At 43.2% G+C, this 27,381-nt stretch overlaps 1 protein-coding gene across 1 annotated transcript; it reads left to right on the forward strand.

The window, feature by feature from the left end:
- The first annotated feature begins 12,787 nt into the window (after positions 1-12,787).
- On the forward strand, positions 12,788-14,458 carry LOC138982013 (uncharacterized). Its single transcript, XM_070355214.1, has 2 exons — positions 12,788-12,942; positions 13,420-14,458. Exon 2 carries the CDS (start codon positions 13,428-13,430, stop codon positions 14,340-14,342), a length of 915 nt encoding a protein of 304 aa, XP_070211315.1. The 5' UTR covers positions 12,788-12,942; positions 13,420-13,427; the 3' UTR covers positions 14,343-14,458.
- The last annotated feature ends 12,923 nt before the right edge of the window (positions 14,459-27,381 follow it).

A 27,381-nucleotide genomic window follows, 5' to 3' on the forward strand; every position in this document is an offset into this window, starting at 1 on the left:
TAGATGTACTTTGTGTCTAGTTGAGAAAGATACAAGTAGTCATCAAGACAACTATATTAATCATATCAATTAATCAGAAAGTGTTGAACATTTAGTCAAAATTGATAGTTCTGTCATGAAAGCTGTTGAACTTATCTTGACTGATTTGAACGGTTAAATTACGTGCTCATTTCTAAAAAAAAAACGTTATCAAAAATAAACTATTATAATACACCCACAATTAATGTTTGGCGTAATCTCAAAATAAAAAAATATACAAGAATAGTTGGCAGCATCTCAAATGAGACGTATACAAGGAATAGTTTAAGCATAATCTCATAATAACATGAATACAGGGAACTCGTAACACATATACGGAGAATGTTTGGTGTCATCTCATAATAACAACTACTATGAATAGTTGGCATCATCTCATGCAAACACACTTACAACGAGTGTTTGGCATCATCTCATAATAACACACCTACACGAAAAGTTTGGCATAATTTCATAACAACAAAACCCTAAAGGAATGTTTGGCATAATCTCGGGTAAACCAAATCTTCATCATATCTGCGTCTGTCAACATATCTGGTAGTGAACCATTGTACAAAGGAAACAGTTACAACTCTTCATCACTTTCAAACATTGCGTCAAAGTCAACTTCATCCACTTCCATGTCTTCTTCATCTTCCATTTCCTTGTCTTTAGGATCAATAGCAGCTAACAGATCAATCAAAGACGCTGGCAAAATGGGTTTTGATGACCATATCGGTTCCAGTAAGTCTTTTGCGTTTCTCATCCATCCCTGGCCTTCATCATAGGGTTTTGGTTTCTCTACAATGGCTATGTGCGCTCTTTTGTACAGAGCAACACGGTGGTTCACACGTTTGTTGTGTGGCTGCAGAGCAGCACGACAAGGAGGCAGATGAGCGAGGTCGACTTTGGACTTCGCGGTGAGTTTTTCATCTTCACCCACCATTTTGCGGAGCATTTTCCCACGAACTGTATTCACTGACAGTTCCCGACTGTGTCCATACATGACGCAGGCAAACTGTTCCAATGATTCGTCCACTTCATGGTGGATGCTCCATTCGTCACCAAGCCGTGAGAACGCTTCCTGAAACTTTGGGTTTTTCTGCAGTTTCTTCAACGGTCCTACCTTTCCCTTCCTTTTGAAGGCACTGGTGCAGTCTTCTCCACTCCACACGTAGTACCCAAGAAGTGCGGCACAGTAGTTTTTTCCAAGAGACTCAGCAAACTCAGTGACGTTGATCAGCCGCCTGTGTTTTCCAGACCCTGTGTCTAGGTACACGTTCAATTTGATTTCATGAGCATGGTACAACAGGATGACAAATATGTCAGTATCAGGCGTCCTGACGACAGCGTCCTTGTATCCAATTGCTGCGGCGTGGTGGAGATACAGCACAACCCTTGTGTCGGTCTCCTCTTGGTTGCTGTAGATCGTATGAATCTCATGTGCCTCGACCTTTCCGTTGGATGATGTCAATTTATGGGCCCTTCCTTCTACGATCAGAACTGCCATGTCTGTCTTTTCGAGTCTTGAAGCTGCACGTTGGTCACTCCATACTCGAAATAAAAGCTGGCACAACTGCTTTTTGTTGTCGTCATTCGCTAGGAACTGCTTGAAGTCGCCAGGCTTCCTGGTTGATGGTCCATCGACAATGATTTTTTTCTGATTTCCCCCGCCTTTCTCTCTCCTGTGCTTTGATGGACTGCGGATGGTAGCTGTCTGTCGAGAACAAGAAGTGTTGTTTCTTCGCCACCATCTGGTCAAAGATTTGCAAGCATATTTCACCAAAGGTCGGCGGCATGTTTGTGAGGATGTGAAGCAGAGCCATGCCATCCTGGATGAACAAGGCGTCTTTGGGCGCCAGATCTATTGGTGTGATGTCTTCCAGGAGGTAATGCAGCACGGCAGCTTTGTTGGTTTTGGCGAAGAACCCATCTGGTGTTCCAAGGCAGGGATGCACATGCATCAAACAGTAGGACATGAGGACGTCGAAGTCGATAATCATAGCATGAATCTATGACAACCCTGGTATATATTTTACTCACAGACTTTCACTGATTATTATTACTTTATATATAATAATTGATATGCCATACCTGAGGAGATAATGACAAGATTTTAAATGAAGAATATCATATGTTTACTAAGTATGTACTAACTATTTAACCAATTTGAACTGGATATAAGAATAAGAATAAGAATACTTTATTATCTCATAGAGAAATTCAGGCGTGGTACATAACGATAATACAAACAGGACATTGTTTTTACATAAGACATATAGCACTATATAACAGGGCAGGTTATAAACACACCTCCCACATACCTCTCTGGCCATTCCTTGCATTGTGCTTACGCATTCAGTCATGAACACATCCATGTCTCACTTACACCAAAAAATCGTAATTCAGCAACAAAGGAGACCTTTTATATGTGATCATAACATTTAATCGAGATAAAAACATCATTTTTGGAATCAGCACCCTCGAAAACCCCTAATTAGATGTGTCACTTATCTATATTACTGATTATTATTATTATTATTATTATTATTATTATTATTATTATTATTATTATTATTATTATTATTATTATTATTATTATTGTGATCTCGCACAAACGAATGTCGCGCTTCCCTCCCTCCACCCCTTCCACCACCAAGACTAGCAGGGGACAAGGGAGTAAAAATTTCGTACACCTGGCATGAGAAGTTAAATTGCTCATGTTAGGGTGAAGTAATTTATTCGTTATTTATTCGTGAGGGGAGTAACATTTTTGTACGAAATGTTTACTCAGAACTCACCTGTCGTGGGGAGTAATTTTCTCGTGTAATGGGGGAGTACTTTTTTCGTAAAGGGAGTAAAATTTTCGTACGAAATTTTTACTCAGGAGTAAAAATCTCGTGGGAGTAATTTTCTCGTGTTATACCGGGAAGGAGTGTGTCTTGAAACTAGACGTGTTCTCGCTGACGCGGCACTCTGACCAACAGACAAAATACCCCCCAAAAAGGACAAACATAATATCTTTTGAAAGAGCAGATGACAGAAAGATGGCGCACTTTGTTGTTTTGTACCAGTGGCATCTTCCAGACCGTAATTGTTCAGTCACAATGTCTTCCTTCGAGTGTCGTGTTCTCACGCTGTCGTGACTGCCTTTTCTTCTCCCTACGACGTTTCTCAAATGCCACGACTTTCTCTCTCTGACCAAGGAAATTGGTCTCAAATTCCGCGCAACTTGAAAAAAAAAGAACAGAGAGAGAGAGAGAGAGGAGAGAGTGATATATATATATATACAGAGAAACAGAGAGAGAGAGAGAGAAAGAGAGAGAGAGAGAGAGAGAGAGAGAGAGAGAGAGAGAGAGAGAGAGAGACGGGGGATTAGAAACGAGAGAGAAAGGGAGGGGAGAGAAGAACTAAGTGAAGTGGAAGAAATGTTGCGTGCCGTTGCTTAGGAGATGAAAATGTCGCGCAGAAAACTAGTCTGAGTGTTATCGTTTGTGAGCTCCACTTTTCATTATTTCTCTTTTTCTTTTGGCAAAGAGCAGAGTATGGTTGAAAGGCTGTTAATCATTTGTTCCATTACACTAACAACGCCCCAGACCCTGTCAACTAGAAACTGCTTCAAGAAGCGTTACTTGGCGGGGGCGTTCTTTCTGTCTCATCACTATAGGCCTTTGGGGATGAGGGAGCAGAGAGATAGAGAGAGGGGAAGAGAGAGAGGGGGCGGGGGAAGAGAGAGACAGAGAGAGAGAAAGACAGAGTGAGAGACAGAGACAGACAGACAGACAGACAGGCCGAAAGAGAGAGAGAGAGACAGAGAGGGACAGAGACAGACAGACAGATAGACACATACAGACAGAGGGAGAAAGGCGGAGACAGAGAAGCAAACAGATGGATAGGGGACATACAGGGATGCAGACAAGCGAACAGGCGAATCGGAAAGAAACAAGACAGATTAGCACCAGCGGCTTCGGGAAAGAGACAGAAAGAGGAAGGTAAACATACACACTGACACAGGCGGACTAAGAAGGAGGTGGAAGAGCAAGCGAGGGAGACAGGATTGTCAAAGATTGATCATTTAATGTTGTTATTGTTATTGTTATTGTAAACTTCTGCAGGTAGACGAAAACCGTCAATTGCCTCATATACTGTCACACGCGTACGAAGCGCAGCGAAATACACAGACGCAAAGAGAAAGATAGAGCACGCGAAGAGGATACAGGCTGACAGAAGAACAGAGGGACAGAAAAGAGATAGTGTCAGGGAGAGTGAATTAAAGGTTATAGGGGGACAGAGAAGTAGGGTAACTGGAAGAATCAGATACATATTTGAATCAGATACATCTTTGAATCAGATACATCTTTATTTGTAACGGCAGTTGCATTGGCATACATTCAAATGATATTCTGCTCATACCAGTCCTCTTCCGCATGGGAGACAGACAGACAGACAGACAGGGGGGGACAGACAGACAGACCGATATAGTACATGTGGACGGATGGAATTCCGGCGTTTAACGACCAGCAAACCGAAAAGGGAGAGGAAGACAGAGATAGAGAGACAAAGACAAACACACAGAATGTGTACGGATAGAGTCGTGCGACGTGGTATTAAATGATCAGGAAACCAGGGGGGGGCAATAAAAGAGGGAATGATGAATTTGATAATTTCCATATTGAATTTCCCAGGGGAACACAGTGCTGCCTTTTTCCCGGGGAAAGCCGAAAACTAATATTGCCCTTAGTGATTGTGTATCATTGGCCAGGGCAAGGAACCTAAAACAAAAACTGGGTGAGTTTCATTCGTTTATGTTGGGCGAGGTTTTAACTACTACTCTCGCGCATGGGTTCGGAGTAGCCTCGTGAGAAAATAAAGACAAAATAATAAGGAATTAAGCGGAAACACTCCCCCACACTTACACGCACACACACACACATACACACATGCACGCACACACACACACACTCTGACACACATACCAACATACACACGTACACACACATGCACGCACACACACACACTCTGACACACATACAAACATACACACATACACACACACACACACACACACACACACACACACATGCACGTACACACACTCTGTCACACACACTCACCCCCCCCTCCAACACACACACACACATTAACATACACATTAACGCATACACACACACACACACACTCACACACACACACACACGTACACACACAACGCCCTGTCATGGTTTGTAATTTTAAGTATCACCACCATCTCAATTCAAGGAATCTAACGTCTGCTGGGAGACAGCATTTCAACATGCTGAACAGAGTCCACGATCGATGCCAAGAAAGGTAACTCCTACTGGAAGACAAAGTATTTAAATCAGGATCATGGTGCAGATTTGACTCAGCTATTTTGAAGCCAGCGGCGCAATGGCCTAGTGGATAACACGCCGGCCTCCTAAGCAGAAGGTCGTGGGTTAAGGGGGGAGATTTACTCATGTCGCCTTATCCTCTTTCGTGTGTACACGCAAGCAAAAGACAAAGTGCGCACGGAAAAGATCCTGTAATCCATGTCACAGTTCGGTGGGTTACAGAAACACGAAAATACCCAGCATGCTTCCCCCGAAAGCGGCGTATGGCTGCCTAAATGGAGGGGTAAAAGCGGTCATACACGTAATACCCAGGGAGTTTCAGCCCATGGACGAAGAAAAAGAACCCAAGGAAGCCAACTCTTGCTACAGTAGGATGTCGTAACTTTTAAGGATTATTTAAAGCACTGCTGCCCTCTTCTAAGTCGTTTTCTACTCCCCGTTTTGTTTGATACCGCACACGTCAATCAATCTCGAGACTCTTTGTCCAGTCGATCCTCCCGACATGACTGTGGCTCCTTCAGTTATAACACAGCATTGATGGCGAAAAGGCCGTTTCCGTCGTCAGGTTAATACTGTCTTTTAGCTTCTTCTTTATCCTTTACTTATTTTTCACTTCCTTTTTCTCAATACTCATTCCACACACAAAAATAATTACTTTTTGCCCGTTAAATTCAGTTTATTGTGTCGAAGGTTCCGCAAATCGGGCTTATTCATAAGTCTATTTGTCATGTTTTTTCTTCGTTTGATTTCTGCTGACTTTGTTTAGCGTTTCTTGATCTTCAACTGGCTTTGTCCAAATCTGCGCCATTGTTGCGGCTCGCGCTTTTCACACGTCGAGATTTGGCACAGATTTTCCCAAAGGTTGAACTTTTTTTATTTAGTCAAGTTTTGACTAAATATTTTAACGTAGAGGGGGGAATTGAGACGAGGGTCGTGGTGTATGTGTGTGTGTGTGTGTGTGTGTGTGTGTGTGTCTGTCTGTGTGTGTGTGTAGAGCGATTCAGACTAAACTACTGGACCGATCTTTATGAAATTTGACATGAGAGTTCCTGGGTATGAAATCCCCGAACGTTTTTTTCATTTTTTGGATAAATGTCTTTGATGACGTCATATCCGGCTTTTCGTGAAAGTTGAGGCGGCACTGTCACGCCCTCATTTTTCAACCAAATTGGTTGAAATTTTGGTCAAGTAATCTTCGACGAAGCCCGGGGTTCGGTATTGCATTTCAGCTTGGTGGCTTAAAAATTAATTAATGACTTTGGTCATTAAAAATCGGAAAATTGTAAAAAAAAATAAAAATTTATAAAACGCTCCAAATTTACGTTTATCTTATTTTCCATCATTTGCTGATTCCAAAAACATATAAATATGTTATATTCGGATTAAAAACAAGCTCTGAAAATTAAATATATAAAAATTATTATCAAAATTAAATTGTCCAAATCAATTTAAAAACACTTTCATCTTATTCCTTGTCGGTTCCTGATTCCAAAAACATATAGATATGATATGTTTGGATTAAAAACACGCTCAGAAAGTTAAAACAAAGAGAGGTACAGAAAAGCGTGCTATCCTTCTTAGCGCAACTACTACCCCGCTCTTCTTGTCAATTTCACTGCCTTTGCCATGAGCGGTGGCCTGACGATGCTACGAGTAAAATGGCATTGCGTTCAGTTTCATTCTGTGAGTTCGACAGCTACTTGACTAAATATTGTATTTTCGCCTTACGCGACTTGTTTTGTTTCAGCTTGGCAATTTGATCTCTTTGACTTTCTCTGTCAATTGTCGTAGTATTTTTGTCGCTTACGTTTTTCTAGCTTCTCCATTTTTCGGTTGAACAATTGCTATTGCTTACTTTGATGTAGCCACACAATGTCTTCATCTTACTTTCAGTCCAAAGTTCATGTCGTTCGTCGGCTTTGTCAATTATATCAAGGTTGTTCTGTCGCTAACTGTGTTCAAGCTCCACAATAGACACATTACGGAAGCTCTGTCAAGTTTTTGAAGGTTGTAGAAGTGTGACTTTTTCTTGTTTTTCCTTGCTTTTTCATTAAAACAAAATATTAAACAAGTCGCGTAAGGCGAAAATACAACATTTAGTCAAGTAGCTGTCGAACTCACAGAATGAAACTGAACGCAACGCAACGCAGCAAGACCGTATACTCGTAGCATCGTCACTCCACCGCCCGTGGCAAAGGCAGTGCCAGTGGAATTGACAAGAAGAGCGGGGTATTCGTTGCGCTGAGAAGGATAGCACGCTTTTCTGTAGCTCTCTTCGTTTTAACTTTCTGAGCGTGTTTTTAATCCAAACATATCATATCTATATGTTTTTGGAATCAGGAACCGACAAGGAATAAGATGAAAATGTTTTTAAATTGATTTCGAAATTTTTTTTTAATAATAATTGTTATATATTTAATTTTCAGAGCTTGTTGTTAATCCAAATATAACATATTTATATGTTTTTGGAATCAGAAAATAATGACGAATAAGATGAACGTAAATTTGGATCGTTTTATTTAAAAAATATTTTTTACAATTTTCTGATTTTTAATGACCAAAGTCATTAATTAATTTTTAAGCCACCAAGCTGAAATGCAATACCGCAGTCCGGGCTTCGTCGAAGATTACTTGACCATAATTTCAACCAATTTGGTTGAAAAATGAGGGCGTGACAGTGCCACCTCAACTTTCACGAAAAGCCGGATATGACGTCATCAAAGACATTTATCCAAAAAATGAAAAAAACGTTCGGGGATTTCATACCCAGGAACTCTCATGTCAAATTTCATAAAGATCGGCCCAGTAGTTTAGTCTGAATCGCTCGACACACACACACACACACACACGCACATACACCACGACCCTCGTCTCGATTCCCCCCTCTATGTTAAAACATTTAGTCAAAACTTGACTAAATGTACTATGTAACAAGTCGCGTAAGGCGAAAATACAACATTTAGTCAAGTAGCTGTCGAACTCACAGAATAAAACTGAGCGCAATGCAACGCAGCAAGACCGTATACTCGAAGCATCGTCACTCCACCGCCCGTGGCAAAGGCAGTGCCCGTGGAATTGACAAGAAGAGCGGGGTATTCGTTGCGCTGAGAAGGATAGCACGCTTTTCTGTACCTCTCTTCGTTTTAACTTTCTGAGCGTGTTTTTAATCCAAACATATCATATCTATATGTTTTTTGGAATCAGGAACCGACAAGGAATAAGATGAAAGTGTTTTTAAATTGATTTCGAAAAAAAAATTTTGATAATAATTTTTATATATTTAATTTTCAGAGCTTGTTTTTAATCCGAATATAACATATTTATATGTTTTTGGAATCAGAAAATAATGGAAAATAAGATAAACGTAAATTTGGATCGTTTTATAAATTTTTATTTTTTTTTACAATTTTCAGATTTTTAATGACCAAAGTCATTAATTAATTTTTAAGCCACCAAGCTGAAATGCAATACCGAAGTCCGGGCTTTGTCGAAGAGTACTTGACCAAAATTTCAACCAATTTGGTTGAAAAATGAGGGCGTGACAGTGCCGCCTCAACTTTCACGAAAAGCCGGATATGACGTCATCAAAGACATTTATCCAAAAAATGAAAAAAACGTTCGGGGATTTCATACCCAGGAACTCTCATGTCAAATTTCATAAAGATCGGTCCAGTAGTTTAGTCTGAATCGCTCTACACACACACGCACACACACACAGACACACGCACATACACCACGACCCTCGTCTCGATTCCCCCCTCGATGTTAAAACATTTAGTCATAACTTGACTAAATGTAAAAACACCGAGGCAACGCTACACGGCACATTGTAGCCGTAGGCTCGAATCAATGGGTTTTTTTTGTGGAAACAAGGGAAGCAACTCTTCCACAACCCATAAAAGTCTTGACAGACTTATTTCCGCACATCGTCAATTTCTTCCCTTGACTCTTTCCAACGTTCGTAAGGTTCTACAGTTCTACTTCTTGGCAAGGCTCTGCAATGTTGGAGACACAGAGAGCGTGTTACAGTGCGGTGATCAGGGGACAGATGAAGCGGGTACCTGAGTGCGGGATTGGACCAGTGAGGGGAGGCGGGGGGGGGTCGGTTTCTGCCACAATAACTCTCTTCAAGCCTCTCAGTTTCTTCTGCTCACTTTGTTCGAAGTGGACACATTTCAGTGTAGTGTCTCCTGCCATCGGTGTCCAACGTTCATTTACAGTCTAGAGACAAAGTGTTGCTGTCTGGCGTCTGCCTCGAGAGTCCGAGAAAAATGGCCCTCTTTCTTTTTGCTGCGATGCCCTCAGAACCCCTCCGTACGGTGGTGCTCTCAGACACCTCGTACGTACTAGGCTGTTTAGTTCTTCAGCTTACTCTTCACCAAGTATACCTTGTGTTGGAGACCTAGCTGGAAAGGGCGTGAAGGCAGAAATGTTATCGTCGCAGTAGAATATCTTTGGTGAAGGTGAGGTGATCAGAGGAGAAGGGGTAGTAGGCCTATAGGCTTGGTGGGCAGAGAGTGTAGGGGTGTCGGTTTCTGTCGCTTGTAACTCAGTTCAAGCTTCTCGGTTTCTTTCACTGACTCTGTCCAAGGTGGACCATGGCTTTGTTCGAGCGTTACACTGTCTTCCGCTGACTCTGCTCAAAGTGTAAGCCTATGTCGTTTTTTTAGTAGTTGTAGTAAAAAGATTAGTCCAGCTTTAGGGCGATGGCCAGATGCAAAACGCATATCTAGGCTTATTCTTATTACCCAGGGCCGGACTACCGGGGGGGGGGGTTATGGGGGTTGCGCAACCCCCCCCCCCCCCCCCTTAGCCTAAACATGTACCTCACTTATTTAAAACATTTTTTATTATTGTTTATTTTATGCCGTTTCATGCAAGGAGCGACCATTTTGCTATCTCAGAATATGACCTACCCATCAGCTTCAGGGGGCGAAGCCCCCTGACCCCCACTAGCAACCCCCCCCCCTCCTCTTAGCCTAGTCCGGCCCTGTTACCCTAAATAAATACAGATTTGTCACTGTCATTGTCATAATAATTATTCACTTAAAGTTAAATACAGGTCTTCAGCTAATTCTTTTTGTAACGGCTTCTTAATGTTAATGTGGAAGACGGGTGACTGGGGGATGGCGGGGGGGGGGGGGGGGGTGGCTTGCGGTGGGGGTTGACCAGTGTGGACGATGCATCTTGAGCGGGACCGTCGAGCAGACAAGCCATCCAAAGCGCTGCATCGCATGTCTGCTGACCATAAATACCCCCCACCTCCACCACCACCACCCCCACCCTCCCTTCCTTCCCCCTCCTCCCTGCCCGGTGGCGGCACTGCCAGATCTAAACAACCTTTGCTGGAGACGAATGTTTCCGCCGTCTTTTGCAACTGCTCTTGCTTCGGAACAAACGGTAATCGCTTTTTGATGATTGTGCTTTTGAGTTGCATGTATCCTTTCTTTCAGATGGCAAAGGCTTCCTAATCTTACGTTACGCAACTTCGAGTTATGTTTTGGTTTGAAGGCACATCTGTTTCGCACCGAAACACGAACGCGCACTTTGGTAGGCGGGATTAAGAATTATTCATGGCCTTCGCACAGGAATATTGTGAAAGCCTTGAAGTATACGTTACATAGAGAGAGAAAGAGAAAGACTTCTTCTTCTTCTTCTTCTTCTGCGTTCGTGGGCTGAAACTCCCACGTACACTCGTGTTTTTTGCACGAGTGGAATTTTACGTGTATGACCGTTTTTTACCCCGCCATTTAGGCAGCCATACGCCGTTTTCGGAGGAAAAGAGAAAGACAGGGCTGCAAACCTGCCCTACCGGAGAAAAAGTGGGGGTATTATGAGGTTAAAACAATAGTATTTTAAATTTATTAAATTTCAATTTGGTAGACGTGCATGCATAACTTATATTAATACGATTACAAAGATGACACAAGTATATATCTTAGCAACCTACATTACCAAAAAATACGACATTGAAACGCAAACAAATAATTCCGGCTGCGTCAAAGGCAAATAAAGGTATGTAAAAGAGAAATATCAAGCACAAAACCTTTACTTTATGGTTTGCGATCTAACACGGATCTAACAACACAAACACACACACACACACACACACACACACACACACACACACACACACACACACACACACACACGTCCGCATGCACGCACGCACGCATACACACAATCTAACAAACAGAGAAAGGGAGACAGACAGAGAAAAAAAACTTAATCACAGTTTTCTAATTAATCTTTTTTCTTCTTTTTTGCCAGCGGGAAAAAATCGATTGCAATATGTTGAATGCTGTCGGGAAACTCATTTCAAAGCTTTGCGTTTCTGAAGACGACACAAACATCCTTGAACGAAGGCCCGGGATCCTTTTTCGTTGCTTTTGTGCGCGTTTAACTCCCACACAACTGCGCTGCATTTCGTTTGCAAAAAAAAACATTTTCAAAAATTAAATGTGAATATTGCTATTCTGATAGACGCGTGTGGGGATTCGAGGGTTGTGATTGGATCGTCTCACACAGCCCTATTTCGATCATCGGTCACGTCACGCTGAAAACACAATAGCTGTGACTAAAAACGGCGAAAAACACAGCCATCTACACTGACAAGAATCCAGGTAAATAAACACAAACATAGACACAGGCACAGACACATGTAGAAACACAGGCACAGACACATGGACAGAAGGAAGTGCAGTTGTCACTGATAGTTTCCGCTTGTTTCCGCATTTTTTCTCCAAACAAAGGAAGTTACACAGAGGCGGACGAGGGGGGGGGGGGCACAGGGGGCACGTGCCCCCCCCCCCCCCCCCCCAAAAAAAGAAAAATAAAAGAAGAAGAAAAAAAAGATTTTTCTATGCTGATTCTATGACCATTTCTAAGTTCAAATGGCACCAGATGGCACCATTTTGCTTCTTTGGGAAAAACAAATTTCCGGGGGGGCATGCCCCCGGACCCCCCTAGCAAATTCGGGCGCTTCGCGCCCATCACATTCACTTTCGATTCAAAGTGCCCCCCTCCCTTACAAAGCAACTGATCCGCCCCTGTTACAAAAACACAGTGGCCAAGGTCCTTATTATTTTGACAAGAAACACGGCTGAATCTCCGAAATCGTGCAAGAGTAGAGACTTTGTCAACAGAAAAGATGAGTTTAAAGTGAAGATGACAAAAATCACAGTTTTCGTGTCATTGCCAGGGGGTCATTATCAAGAAAGCTTCCGATTTATCTACACCGCCTTGCACAAAAACAACAAGTCGCGTAAGGCGAAAATACAACATTTAGTCAAGCTGTCGAACTCACAGAATGAAACTGAACGCAATGCAATTTTTCAGCAAGACCGTATACTCGTAGCATCGTAAGTCCACCGCTCGTGGCAAAGGCAGTGAAATTGACAAGAAGAGCGGGGTAGTAGGGAAGACCGGGGATAGTCGGCCCCCGGGGTAAGTTGGACTATTGGCTTTTATTTGATTCCTTTGGTGTATTTAGACATTTTGGTCATGTGACTACGTCACGCGACTGCCCGCCTTCCTGCACAGAAAATATGGCGCCAATCTGATGCAGATATTGGAGGTAAGTGATAAAAAACTGATTTTGATCATTTGGAGTAAATTTGTTAAAGATTTGTTTGGATCAGATTTTAGCGCTAATGAATCGCATCAGTCAGACAAAAACATATATGAACAAAACATGTATATCAACGGTTTCACTGGAAAGTGATACTTTTGCTCTGCCCAGTGTCAGTGTTTATTGCTACCCCTCCAAATAAAATTTCCTGTGTTGGGGTAAGTTGGTCCTCATGTGATGGGGCACGTTGGTTCCAGGGGCCGACTTGCCCCGGGGGGTAGGGCCAACATGCCCCATATAGTGTATATTCTTTTTTCGTGATAATACACTGTTTTTGTGTTTATTTGTTCTTTTAAATAACCGTGAGATTGATGTGTGTGTGTGTGTGTGTGTGTGTGTGTGAAAGAGAGAGAGAGAGAGAAAGCCTGTGTGCGTGCCAAATCACTGGGACACTTTGGTGATTTATTTTTTGCATTTGTGTAGGTTCCACTATGGTGAGAACATATGAAAGAAAGACCAGCAGAGGATGCATGCCAGATGTAATTCGCAGGGCGATAGATCACTACCACACCACAGAAGATGGGGTGAAGAAAACTGCTGCTCTTTTCGACGTGCCAAAGACAACACTCCGACGCCAGCTTCTGAAATTTAAGAACCTGTCTGCCCCACAGCGAGAGAAAAATGTTGCAGGTCTTCCTTTAGGGTATACCCGACACCGACAGGTCTTCACTGACGAACAGGAGTTGGCACTGGTCAAGTACCTGAAGGATGCTTGTGACATATATTTTGGATTGTGCCCAATCGAGGTCCGTGTCTTGGCATATCAGTGTGCAAAGCAATTTGACATCCCTATGCCCCAGTCATGGAGTGAGAAAGAACGTGCTGGGGCTGACTGGTTTTCAGGCTTCATGAAGAGACATAAAGACTGTATTTCTATCAGAACACCTGAAGCTACCAGTATTGGTCGTGCTACAGCGTTTAACAGAGCAAACATTGATGACTTCTTTCAGAAGTTGGGCACTGTAATCGACAGGTACAAGTTTGAGGCGAAGGACATTTGGAACGTTGACGAAACGGGGGTGGTGACAGTCCAAAAGCCTCGCAAAGTCGTGGGACCTACTGGTGCCAAACAAGTTGGATCATTGGTGTCATCAGAGAGGGGACAACTAGTCACCCTGTGTGCTGCAATATCTGCAGATGGTCGTTCAGTTCCACCATTTTTTGTGTTTCCAAGGGTCAAGTTCTCTGACCATTTCCTCACAGGAGCCCCTACTGGATCTAAGGGAAGTGCACACAAGTCTGGTTGGATGACGGAAGAGAACTTCCCGAAGTTCTTGGAACATTTCAAGCATCACGTGAGACCTTCAAAGGAGTCACCTGTTCTCGTACTATTGGACATGTACTGATGTCCTCAACACGAAAAGAATTTTTTGTCCTTTGATTCATTTTGTTCAGTTTTGCGATGCAAAACATAATGTTGTTTTTATTTCTGTTTCGGTCTAATAAATCCCGTTGAACTGAGTGCTCTCGTGAATCATTTCTGACATTCTGAAAGTGAGGGTCCAACTTGCCCCATACGTAGGGCCAACTTACCCCGACACGGGGCAAGTTGGACCCTGTGTCACTAGGTCTGCTTGCAGCCAAACTGTAAACAATATTACAATAGTTTGGCCACTTTTTTTATCACAAATTTGAGCAAGATATTAACGCTCATTTTAAACCATAAATCGTTTCTCTATCTCTCTTAAATTAGTCTCCACATTGGTTTAAGTGCAAAAGGGGGCCGACTATCCCCGGTCTCCCCTATAGTTGCGCTGAGAAGGATAGCACGCTTTTCTGTACCTCTCTTCGTTTTAACTTTCTGAGCGTGTTTTTAATCCAAACATATCATATCTATATGTTTTTGGAATCAGGAACCGACAAGGAATAAGATGAAAGGGTTCGAAAATTTAATTTTGATCATAATTTTTATATTTTTAATTTTCAGAGCTTGTTTTTAATCCAAATATAACATATTTATATGTTTTTGGAATCAGAAAATGATGAAGAATAAGATAAACGTAAATTTGGATCGTTTTATAAAAAAAAATTTTTTTTTTACAATTTTCAGATTTTTAATGACTAAAGTCAAAAATTATTTTTAAGCCACCAAGCTGAAATGCAATACCGAAGTCCGGCCTTCGTCGAAGATTGCTTGGCCAAAATTGCAATCAATTTGATTGAAAAATGAGGGTGTGACAGTGCCGCCTCAACTTTTACAAAAAGCCGGATATGCCGTCATCAAAGGTATTTATCGAAAAAAAGAAAAAAACGTCGGGGGATATCATTCCCATGAACTCTCATGTAAAATTTCATAAAGATCGGTCCAGTAGTTTGGTCTGAATCGCTCTACACACACACACACGCACAGACAGACAGACAGACAGACAGACACACACACACACACACACACACATACACCACGACCCTCGTCTCGATTCCCCCTCTATGTTAAAACATTTAGTCAAAACTTGACTAAATGTCTTCTTCTTCTTCTTCTGCGTTCGTGGGCTGAAACTCCCACGTACACTCGTGTTTTTTGCACGAGTGGAATTTTACGTGTATGACCGTTTTTTACCCCGCCATTTAGGCAGCCATACGCCGTTTTCGGAGGAAGCATGCTGGGTATTTTCGTGTTTCTATAACCCACCGAACTCTGACATGGATTACAGGATCTTTTTCGTGCGCACTTGGTCTTGTGCTTGCGTGTACACACGGGGGTGTTCGGACACCGAGGAGAGTCTGCACACAAAGTTGACTCTGAGAAATAAATCTCTCGCCGAACGTGGGGACGAACTCACGCTGACAGCGGCCAACTGGATACAAATCCAGCGCGCTACCGACTGAGCTACATCCCCGCCTGACTAAATGTAAAAACAAACTATAACCAAAGAGTGTATCCCTCCGTAGGGATACACTCTTTGCTATAACAATGAAGCCTTTTTTGTTCAGACAGGTACGCCGCCTCAAAGGTGAGCCGTGCAGAAGTAGATCTCGCGCAAAAGACTGTGTGACAGCCTATAATCTATATATATATACGACTAGTGTCTGTGTGTCTGTGTATCTGTGCGTCTGTGTGTCTGTGCGCGATGCGCGGCCAAGGTTCTCGATGGATCTGCTTCAAATTTGGTGGGCTTATTCAGAGAGACCCCGGACACAACCTCATCGATGAGATATTTCAACACGTGCTCTCAGCGCGCAGCGCTGAACCGATTTTGGTTTTTCTCTGTTTTTCTCTGGATCCATTCCCAGTAACTCTTCCTTATCTTCTCCAGTGTTTTCAGCGTTTATCTCCCTTCCTTCGTGTGGCGTCAATCCATATTCCCGTTACTACGTTACTATTTTTAGAATGTCACGATTGCACCCGTAAGTTGTTCTTACTGTAAAAGTAAAAAGGTCGAATCAATTTATAGCCACGCGAAAAATACACTGTCATCTATCTCCATATATTTATAGATATAGATATACATATATATATACGGCTTCTTTGTGTGTGTGTGTGTTTGTGTGTGTGTGTGGGCAACACCTGTGGATTGTAGAGTTCTGTTTGTGATGTGGTCTAGCGGCATTGGTGTGTCAGTAAGTTCAAGCCTTCCTTCGAGAAGCCATAACAGTTAATCTCAATCCCGTTTGAGTGGACTTCGCCTTCAAAGGTGATTGTGGTGTTTAGGCACTCAGTTACATTTGGCGTCGTCGACAGCGATGGGACTCGACATGAAATGTTCAGACCACTGAATCATTTACGTGCTGTTCCCATTCCACCTGGGAGTGACCTAAGTTCATTCAAAGGGGGTCGAGTGTGACAGGGAGACTACCGTCGCCCTTCACAGCAGACTCTAGATCTGCAGAGTTGTTCGCCTTAGAAGTTGTGGGCTTTCCTTGCATGCACCCGTAACTTACTATAAAAGTGAAAAGGTCGAATCAATTTATAGCCACGCGAAAAATACACTGTCATCTATCTCTATATATTTATAGATATAGATAGATATATACGGCTTCTGTGTCTGTGTCTATGTGTGTGTGTGTGTGTGTGTGTGTGTGTGGAGGCAACACCTGTGGATTGTAGAGTTCTGTTTGTGATGGGGTCTGGCGACCTTTGTCTGTTCTGTCTGTATGTTCTGGCATATGAGAAGCCATAACAATATAGGGCTTACAAATAAGCTCTAAAATTCTCAATCCCGTTTGACAGGACTTCGCCTTCAAAGGTGATTGTGGTGAACCGCCACGCTGGCTGTCTCTGTCTCGCGATTCACCCCGGCGAAGCCGGGTATTCCTCTAGTCTATATATATACGACTTGTGTCTGTGTGTGTGTGTGTGTGTGTGTGTGTGTGTGTTCGCGATGCACGGCCAAAGTTCTCGATGGATCTGCTTCAAATTTGGTGGGCATATTCAGGTAGACCCCGGACACAACCTGGTCGATGAGAATTTTCAACACGTGCTCTCAGCGCGCAGCGCTGAACCGATTTTGGTTTTTCTGTAGATCCACTACATCCATTCCCAGTAACTCTTCCTTATCTTCTCCAGTGTTTTGCGCTTTTATCTCCCTTCCTTCGTGTGGCTTCAATCCATATTCCTGTTACTATTTTTAGAAGGTCACTGTCCACAACGCTTTCATCCCGGCGAAGCCGGGTATTCCTCTACTTCTTCCCGGCGAAGCCGGGTATTCGGCTCTACTTCTTCCCGGCGAAGCCGGGTATCATTCGGCTCTACTTCTTACCGGCGAAGCCGGGTACCCGGCGAAGCGGGTATTCATTCTATAGTTTATTATATATGAGCAAGTCCAGGATAGGCTTTGTAACTCTGTGTGTGTGTGTGTGTGTGTGTATGTGTGTGTGTGTGTGTGTGTGTGTGTGTGTCTGTCTGTCTGTCTGTCTGTCTGTGTCTGTGTCTGTCTGTGTGTGTGTGTGTGTCTGTGTGTCCATGTGTCTGTGCCTGTGTTTCTACATGTGTCTGTGTCTGTGTCTATGTTTGTGTTTATTTACCTCTAACTGTGTCTGTGAATGTATATATGTGTATGTGTGTCAGTGTATGTGTGTCTTTATGTGCGTAGGATACACGTGGAGGCGTCACTCGCTCTCACTGAATACTTATGTGAAACCTACAGTAAGCCCAAGGCGGAGGGATTTAGCCAAAGCTGCAAACGCCATAGCTGTCAGGACAGCATTGTTCGCTGTGTTCGATAGCTCTGGTGATTGAAATAGATTACCGGGGTCCATTTGAAGCTCTCAGAGATATTGCATCACGCTGAGTCCCGCTCTCTCTGGGCGCGTGAAAAGCTTTTACACTGCTGATAACTCGAGGGCGAGCAAACAGCAGGCAGTCCCACCAGAGAGCCTTCCCTACGGCCGCCGGCAGAAGCTCTTTGGTCCCACAGAGACGGATGACTTTTAGCCCGTGTGTGTGTTTGCGGGTGTCATTTTATTTTCACAATGGGTCAATGCTGGCAGTGTTGCTTGTTACTGCCATACAGACAAACAAGATGGCGTGAATAAATCATTTGTGCAAAGGGACAAATGCACTTGCAAACACACGTGCGCGCAATATGATTTTGTTTTGTTTTTAATCGTTCTTAAAGGTACTGAACTTGTCAAATCCAGGTGCACGGAGCCCCTGGGACTTTTAGTCATACCTCAGGCAGCTATCCGTTAGAAGAACTACCAAGTTTCATTGACTTGCACCCAAAGAGTCAAGAACTGCGATTTTGTTACGAACTAATTTCGTACTCGGACCCGGCTGGTCTTGGCCTATTTTTGGATCTAAATTTAGATCAGGTAGATCACAACATCATGCACAAAAAGACACGTCACTAGCATACTATGTCAGACGTCTTCATGAGTTTGTGTAAAACAAAATGGAGGCCAGAATCACTCAGTTGAATCGAACTCCGACCAAACACCACGTAATAACTAGGTTTATTTATGCACTCGCGTGAACAAGAAACTCGAGCTTCACAGATGTCGTCGTTGGGTAGTTTTGGGTTTGTTTTACTACCAAAGTACCATAGGAGGATTTTTTAACTGTAAATGCACTCAGCTGCAACAAAAACGCAAAACGAAGGCTGTGAGCTGCACTGTAAATCAGGAGTTTGTGGAGTTTCAGAGCGCAAGGAGTGTGCACGTGCTCCGTGCTCGTTATCCTCAATGATTTAATTTTATTTAATTTTAAAATCAGCTTTTTTTCATAAAGACTTCTCCCATTCAGTTTACATCACATCTACGGTCAGGAAATACGACAGAGAACACGTTTCAAAAGCCAAAAAATGATAAATATTGAATGGATACGGCTCTGTGGAGACCCTCCGATGGACAGCAGCATTTTTCAGGAGGACCGGAGTGCCTGTCTGAGCGAACACAGAAGAAAAAGAAGAAGAATGGGGTATCAAATTAAAAAATTTTTAGAAAATGACAAAATTGAATGAAAATATGCAGTGGAGACAAGAAGCACACACGCCGCGCAGACGACAGGACAGCGTCCCACACCATGACATGGACGGACGCTGCAGAATACGAGGCATACTCCGAGACGGCACGTAAAAGACCTCGGTCATTCCGCCATAAGTGCAGATGGCTGATCACACCTTAACACGCATACACCTGTGTATCTCATCTAAAGTCGAGGACCCGAGAACAGGCCCCTAATGGTTTCACCGTGATGGCGTAAAACAGCATTACCATCGAATAGGAGGCAGGTTGTTTAACGAATTAACCCATCATGTCCTAAATAGTTTTTTCGACAGTTCGAATTCGTCGTCGTTTTAGGAGGCAGGCCAACCGTGACCGAGAGAAGAACCCTTGCAGCTAAGTTCGGGACATGTGGTACGAAGAGCCCAAAGGGGGAGCACTGGACTATTGAGGAATAGTAAGTAAATTTTAAGGGGCTTATTGTCCGTCAGGTCTTAATTGCTATTGGACATGAATTGGTTTATACGATTCGAGTTTTTACGCCCTCACGGCTTTTGATGTATGCGTGTTTAGGTGGTATCAGCCATCTGCACTTATGGTAGAATGACCAAGATCTTTAACGTGCCATTGTGGTGAGATGGATACCGTCTCTGGGTCTGCACATAAAGTTGACCCGTGTCCGTCCCGGCCCGGATTCGAACCAACGACCTTTCGATCACAAGTCCAGTGCTCTACCACCTGAGCTACCCGGGCCGCGAATTTGCGATTCCTAAACGCCCCACTGAACGACTGACGTCACAGCCGCTTCGGCCTTTTCCGGAGGAACACTGCGTGCCACTTCGATCGCGTTGCACTTGCAGTCATTCGGCGATGCCACCTTGATTATCAGTTAATAAAGTTATTATTCAGGCAATATGAAAGAAATTAGTTTTTTCTTTTGTTACACTTACACATAGTTTTATGAAGATCAATTTCAGACTCGGCAAAAGAATGGTTGTATCATGAGCGACTGTCACAAGCGAGAGGTGCGGTTCGGTCAGTAGGTCAGTCACTGTCGAACTGTTCGGTGCGAAGCACGGTTTTGTTTCTGGTAACTATATTGATTTCTTCAAGTTGTACTAATGTTTACGCTTTGCGCTGCGGTTTAATATGTGTGCTTGTTATTGGCTAATACGGTGAGCCCACGCCGTTTAGTTTGCAGACTGTGCACATGTGAGCGGCTTTGTGTGATCGCGTTTTCATCATAACATACCACCGTGCTAAACCGCTTTGGGGGAAATGGTTTAAAAACATTTTTAAAAAATAAAAAAGAATAAAAGGAATGCATCATGGTTGAAAAGATTGAAGGGTGGAGTTAAGGACACAAAATAGATGACAAAAACAAAGCAAACAAGAAAAAAATCTGGAACCAGGAAGGGAGTCGAACCCGAGTCAGCTGACCTTCAAGCTGGAGCACAAACCACTAGGCTACGACAGCAACTGACAGACAGGGCTACAAAAGTGAAGGCATTTCAGGGTTACTCCGTCGTATGTGGCGTTTCTCGCGCATGAAGGTTCTGTTACCAACTCTACGGCTAAGAAAGGTTGCATTTGAAGTTAAATGTCCACTAAAATATCAAAGGGAACACCATTTCTGAACAACACAACGGTTTGCGCTCGCCTCTCGCAGTCGTTCAGGTGAAACCAAATCGGCTTGCCTGATACAGCAGATATTTGAACACTTCCACGTCACACTGAAACACTGAGCTACAGTTTAGTAACGTGATATGTTTTCAATTGTTCGTTCACTTATATTGCTTTCAGATTTAACACACCAAGATGAATGAAACAGTGGCACGGTTTTCGTTGCGAAAATGTGCAATGGCAGTGCTACGCGATCGAAGTGTGTATTATGTACACGCGGTGTTCCTCCGGAAAAGACCGAAGCGACATGTGACGTCAGTCGTTCAGTGGGCGTTAATTAGTCAAGTTTTGTGTGTGTGTGTGTGTGTGTGTGTGTGTGTGTGTGTGTGTGTGTGTGTGTGTGTGTGTGTGTGTGTGTGTGTGTGTGTGTGTGTGTGTGTGTGTGTGTAGAGCGATTCGGAAAAAGCTGCTTAACCGATCTTCATGAAACTTTGCATGAGAGTTCCCGAGAATGATATCCCCCGGTGTTTTGTTTTCATTTATATGATTAAGGCCAAACAAAAACATATGTTGGTTTAGAGTAACCCGACCGACCCTATTTTTTTCCGCCGACCCTAAAACTTTTTTATCATTTCCAACAAAAAAATCCCCCCCCCCCCCCCCCCCCCAAACAAGAACAACAACAAAAACCACCTCTCGCACATTTTGCGAACCACACCGAGACTAGAAATAAGAAATAAAAATAAAATAAAAAGCCGACCTACCGACCCTATTTTTGTTGGTCATGATACCCTAAACCAACATATATTTTTGTTTGGCCTAATGAGTTTGATCACGTCATATCCTTTTTCTTTGTGAAAGTTTAAGCCGCACTGTCAGTGTCACACGCTAATTTTTGTTATCAAATTGATTGACATTTTAGCCAAGCATCTTTGACGAAGTCCGGACTATGGGATTGCATTGTAGCTCGGAAGCTAAGCAAATTAATTAATGAGTTTGCTCATTAAAGTTGTCATCAAAATCGAATTTTCGCAACGCTCAAGAAGAAGAAGAAAGATGAATTTTTGCAAACAGATTTAAAAATGATTGCATCGTATTCTTCATCAAATTCTGAATCTAAAAAATATATACAGTGAAGTCCGGATGTAGTGATAGCCCTCGGGACCAAATTTTTTTATCACTACATCCGGACTATCATTACACCAGGACGTCCGGTTATAGTGATATTTTTGTAGGTTTTATCACTACATCCGGACGTCTGGTTATAGTGATATTTTTTGTAGGTTTTATCACTACATCCGGACGTCCGGTTATAGTGATATTTTTGTAGGTTTTATCACTACATCCGGACGTCCGGTTATAGTGATATTTTTTGTAGGTTTTATCACTACATCCGGACGTCCGGTTATATTTCTATTTTGGTAGGTTTTATTACTACATCCAGCCAATCGCTTGTAGTTGTAGTGATATCTTCAAAGCTTTTATTGCTATATGCGGCGGCACATTTGGTAAACTAGCCTCAAGGCAGTAACAAGGTGATTTTGGAACCACTATTGATTTCGTTTTGTGACGTTTCTTCTGTCGTCTTTGTCAGGCTTGCAAATGTCCTGTGTTAACCTACCCCCGTCCTGGCAGTTCAACAGCCGGTGTGTGTGTGTGTGTGTGTGTGTGCGTGCGTTAGATATGTCATGTTTACTCCAAAAGTGTGATCACAATTTACAAAAATAGGTTAATTAGGTACTATGAATAGAATCTAAGTAATCGATCTAAAAAGGATTTCGTCTTATTCTTTAATATTTCCTGATTCCAAAAACATATAGATGTTTGGATTAAACACAAGCTTAGAAAGTTAAAAAGAATACAAAATGGTCGCGTAAAGCGAAATAACAACATTTAGTCAAGCTGTCGAACTCACAGAATGAAACTGAACGCACTGCATTTTTTCACCAAGACCGCATACTCGTAGTTTCGTCAGTCCACCGCTCGTTGCAAAGGCAGTCTTCTTCTTCTTGGCGTTCGCAGAGGTTACACGATCAGTCCAGCACTGGTGATAAATGTTGTCGTTTTCTCCAACTCCTGTCGACTGCCATATAGTTTGGTCTGCAAGGGAGTTGGTGACGGCCACACTTCTTTTCGTTCCTCATCTAGTAAGGGACATCGCTGTAAGATGTGTTCCGCTGTTTGGTCTTCTTGACCGCAGGCACAGGTTGGTGATGGCGCCAGCTTGAACTTTCGGTTCATGTGAGCATTGAGCCTGTTGTGGCCAGTACGCAGCCTGATGAGGTTGACTTGCTGCTCTCTGGACAATGTGTGCCGGTAGTCATCTCTGCAAAGGCAGTGAAATCGACAAGCCAGAATAGTGCGGTAATGGTCGCGCTGAGTAGGATAACACGCTTTTCTGTATCTCTATTATTTTTAGCGTACTGAGTTTGTTTTTAATCCAAACATATCATATTTATATGTTTTTGGAATCAGGGACTGACAAGGAATAAGATGAAATTGTTTTTAAATCGATTTCGGACAATTAATTTTAATCATAATTTTCATATTTTTAATTTTCAGAGCTTGTTTGTAATCCAAATATAACATATGTATATGTTTTTGGAATCAGAAAATGATGAAGAATAAGATGAAATTGTTTTTGGATCGTTTAAAAGAAAAAGATTTTTAATGACAAGTTTCCGATTTTTAATGACCAAATTCATCAATTATTTTTTAAGCCACCAAGCTGAAATGCAATACCAAAGTCCGGCCTTTGTCGACGATTGCTTTACAAAAATTTCAATCAATTTGATTAAACAATGAGGTTGTGACAGTGCCGCCTCAACTTTTACAAAAAGCCGGATATGACGTCATCAAAGACATTTATCGAAAAAATTAAAAAAAAACGTCCGGGGATATCATTCCCAGGAACTCTCATTTCAAATTTCATAAAGATCGGTCCAGTAGTTTAGTCTGAATCGTTCTACACACACACACAGACACACACACACACACACACACACACACACACACACACACACACACACACACACACACACACACACACACACACATACACATACACCTCGACCCTCGTCTCGATTCCCCCTCTATGTTAAAACATTTAGTCAAAACTTCACTAAATGTAAAAAGCGCGCTATCGTCCTAAGCGCAATGGATATTGCGCTATACTGGCTGGTCAATCTCACTGCGGTTTCGACGTGAAAAGTGTCAGCGATTTCCTTGCCGCGGGGATTGACGAAGCTGTATTGTCTTGGTAAAAATAATGCAGTGCGTTCAGTTTCATTCTGTGAGTTGAACAGATTGACTAAATGTAGTAACTTCGCCTTACGGCGGTCCTTAATGCAGCCCGAAGTCGACTTCGCGAAGACTACGCGAAGTCTTATTACCGAAAACTCAGTGCTGGATCTCCGTGCGGCGAGCTTCGCGAAGTATACTTTGCCTAGTCGACTTCACCTAATTAAGGACAGGCTTTACGCGACTTGTTTCTTTTTAGTCTGCTGTAGAAAACGTCAAGAGCATCACAACTCCACTTTCGGTAACATATTAGTCCTCTGTCACAGAATCAGATCCACTCCACTCTACCACCTTCTCCAGACTCGCCTTAATTTGTCCTCCGCCACAGAAGACAAAATCCAATCCAAATCAATCTCGCCCTCTCTGTTTGCCTTTCTTCTGTTAACACGGAGACGACGATTGGAATACTAACTGTCTGCCTTGTGGAGTCTTCTCTCCACTGACCCCGCTTCCTTCCTTCTTCTGTCCCAGATCACGTTATGTCCGAGAGCATGCTTGTTGCGTGAACACAATCACACACACACACACACTAACACTAACACTAACACACACTCACGCACGCACGCACGCACACGGCACATACACACACACACGCGCTCACACACATGCGCACACACACACACACATACACACACACACGCACGCGCACACACACACACACACATTAACACACACTCACGCATACACACACACACTGCTGGCACGGATGCTCACGGCGTCTCTTAAATTCAGTGATGAATTGTTCAATTCCATTATGACTTCGTTCCAGACTTATTGGACAGTGAGTTGCTGGCTACATGGATCCCAGTGTGTGTGTGTGTTTGTGCGTGTGTCTGTCTGTGTGTCTTCTTCTTCTGTGTTCATGTCTGCGTATGTCTGTTTCGACTGCATATCTGTCTGTCCGTATCTCGGACACGAGAAAACGGCATATTTTTCTGGATTTGTAATTGGATGAAACAATCCAAACGAAAACCTGTCCCCAAGAAGCTTTTGGACTGCAAACTTGTGAACACAATTATTCTAAAAACGCTGGCAAATAGGCGCAATTTGTTCAACGCAATATAGAGGACAGCTTTCAATGTCGTTCACCATACCCAGCATGATGGTCAACCCTTCAACCAAACCACTTCAAAGGGAACTCACTCACAATTCTCACACCAAACCAGCAAAAACGTTTGCCAGAGTTATCGATCTTGCATGGCCTTAGGGGACGGTGTTTGACGGTCCGCCCCAGTGGGGAGGAAGCAGCCACATTTTCCATAATTGTGACGTTGTTGGTGGCAATTTCAAGATAAATTGCTGCGGGCAGAATATTTCATCTCCCCCCGCCGGTAGCTGATGGACTGCCAATATCAAGCAGATATCCATCACACGTGACGACACCATTTTTGTCAGGGACTGGCTGAGGTCCGGGGAGGGGGGGAGGGGGGGTGTTGGAGGGTATGGAGTGGACTGGGTGGCCGAGTGGTAACGCACTTGCGCTCGGAAGCGAGAGGTTGCGAGTTCGACCCTGGGTCAATTTTCTCCCCCCTTTTCCTAACCTTGGTGGTGGGTTCAAGTGCTAGTCTTTCGGATGAGACGTAAAATCGAGGTCCCTTCGTGTACACTACATTGGGGTGTACACGTTAAAGATCCCACGATTGACAAAAGGGTCTTTCCTGGCAAAATTGTATAGGCATAGATAAAAATGTCCACCAAAATACCCGTGTGACTTGGAATAATAGGCCGTGAAAAGTAGGATATGCACCGAAATGGCTGCGATCTGCTGTCCGATGTGAATGCGTGATTGTATTGTGTAAAAAAATTTCCATCTCACACGGCATTGAATATGTGCGCAATATAAATTGCATAGAGAAAAAAATTAAATCCCTGCGCTTAGAACTGTACCCACGGAATACGCGCGATATAAGCCTCATATTGATTGATTGATTGATTGCTTTCAGGTTCAAGTTCTCAAACGACATGCAAATAAACCTAAGGGGGGTGCATTCAGACCTTGATGTATTTCACGCTCTCATGTCTGATGGGTACTAATGACACGATCAGCACCAAGTCCAACAGTGCACCGCTGTGTGTCGTGTATGTGAGAGGAGCAGTTCTTCGAGACTGCAATCATCATACACAGGCATCAGTGGCACCGCCAGACACGCTTAATCTCGACCTTCTGCGACTCAACGGTCTCTCTCCATGTAGGCCTAACCGTTCAGATAGCGCCACGTGGTGACCTAAGATGCCTCGGCCAACAGTCTCTCACCTCATGAAGCAATCAGACAGGCTGACCAGCCGGACATGCAACTGGATTGTACCTTGTCCTCCTTATCCTCCAGGCATCCATAGGCGGCAGGCTTTATTTCATTTTTCATAACTCTATTGTCCAATCGACTGGGAAATTCGGGTCATTTCCTCCCAGTGGAAAGCTAGCAGCAACAGAATCGCGCTACCCAGGTGTGTGCGTGATTAGGTGTAGTCATGCCACTTGCGCTTATGGCAGAATGACCGAGGTCTTTTACGTGCCACGGGGGTTGGACATGGATACCGTCTCTAACACCGTCTCACATACAGTTAACCTGTGTCCGTCCCGGCCGCCTGGATTTGAACCCGCGACCCTAAGATCACGAGTCCAGTGCTCGACCACCTAAGCCACCCAGCCCTCCCCCCCCCCCCCCCCCCCCGAAAACAAACAGACAGACGGATTGGGTTGTACCTTATAGTATTCATTATAATTCAGGCAATTTTAGGCAGCCATTCTAACTGCGGGGTGACTCTAAGCAATGCCACCCATACAAATAATGATAACTTCTGCATATGTTTAGCAAACGAATGATTTCATATTTGGTGTACATTAACTTTAGCTTATGCATGATCAGTTTCCACAGTTTCAAGTTCGTAGACCAACTGGTCTGACTGTTTTGCTCTTTCGAAAAATGTTCTCAATTCGGGGATCGACTCAGTAAGAGCTAGGTTCGCTATTGAGTAGTACCCACTCTAATCCGATTCAGTTCAACCTTCAAGACTTTTACCCTTTAGAGTATTTGAAGGTCCAAGTATACAACAATAACAAAAACACCCCAGATCATCGGT

Source organism: Littorina saxatilis, linkage group LG12 (genome assembly GCF_037325665.1).
Source record: "Littorina saxatilis isolate snail1 linkage group LG12, US_GU_Lsax_2.0, whole genome shotgun sequence".
Taxonomy (NCBI): Eukaryota; Metazoa; Mollusca; class Gastropoda; order Littorinimorpha; family Littorinidae; genus Littorina; species Littorina saxatilis.

Coding starts and splice junctions, on each gene's coding strand:
- LOC138982013 (XM_070355214.1), top strand. CDS start 13,428: ATGGTGAGAACATATGAAAGAAAGACCAGCAGAGGATGCATGCCAGAT.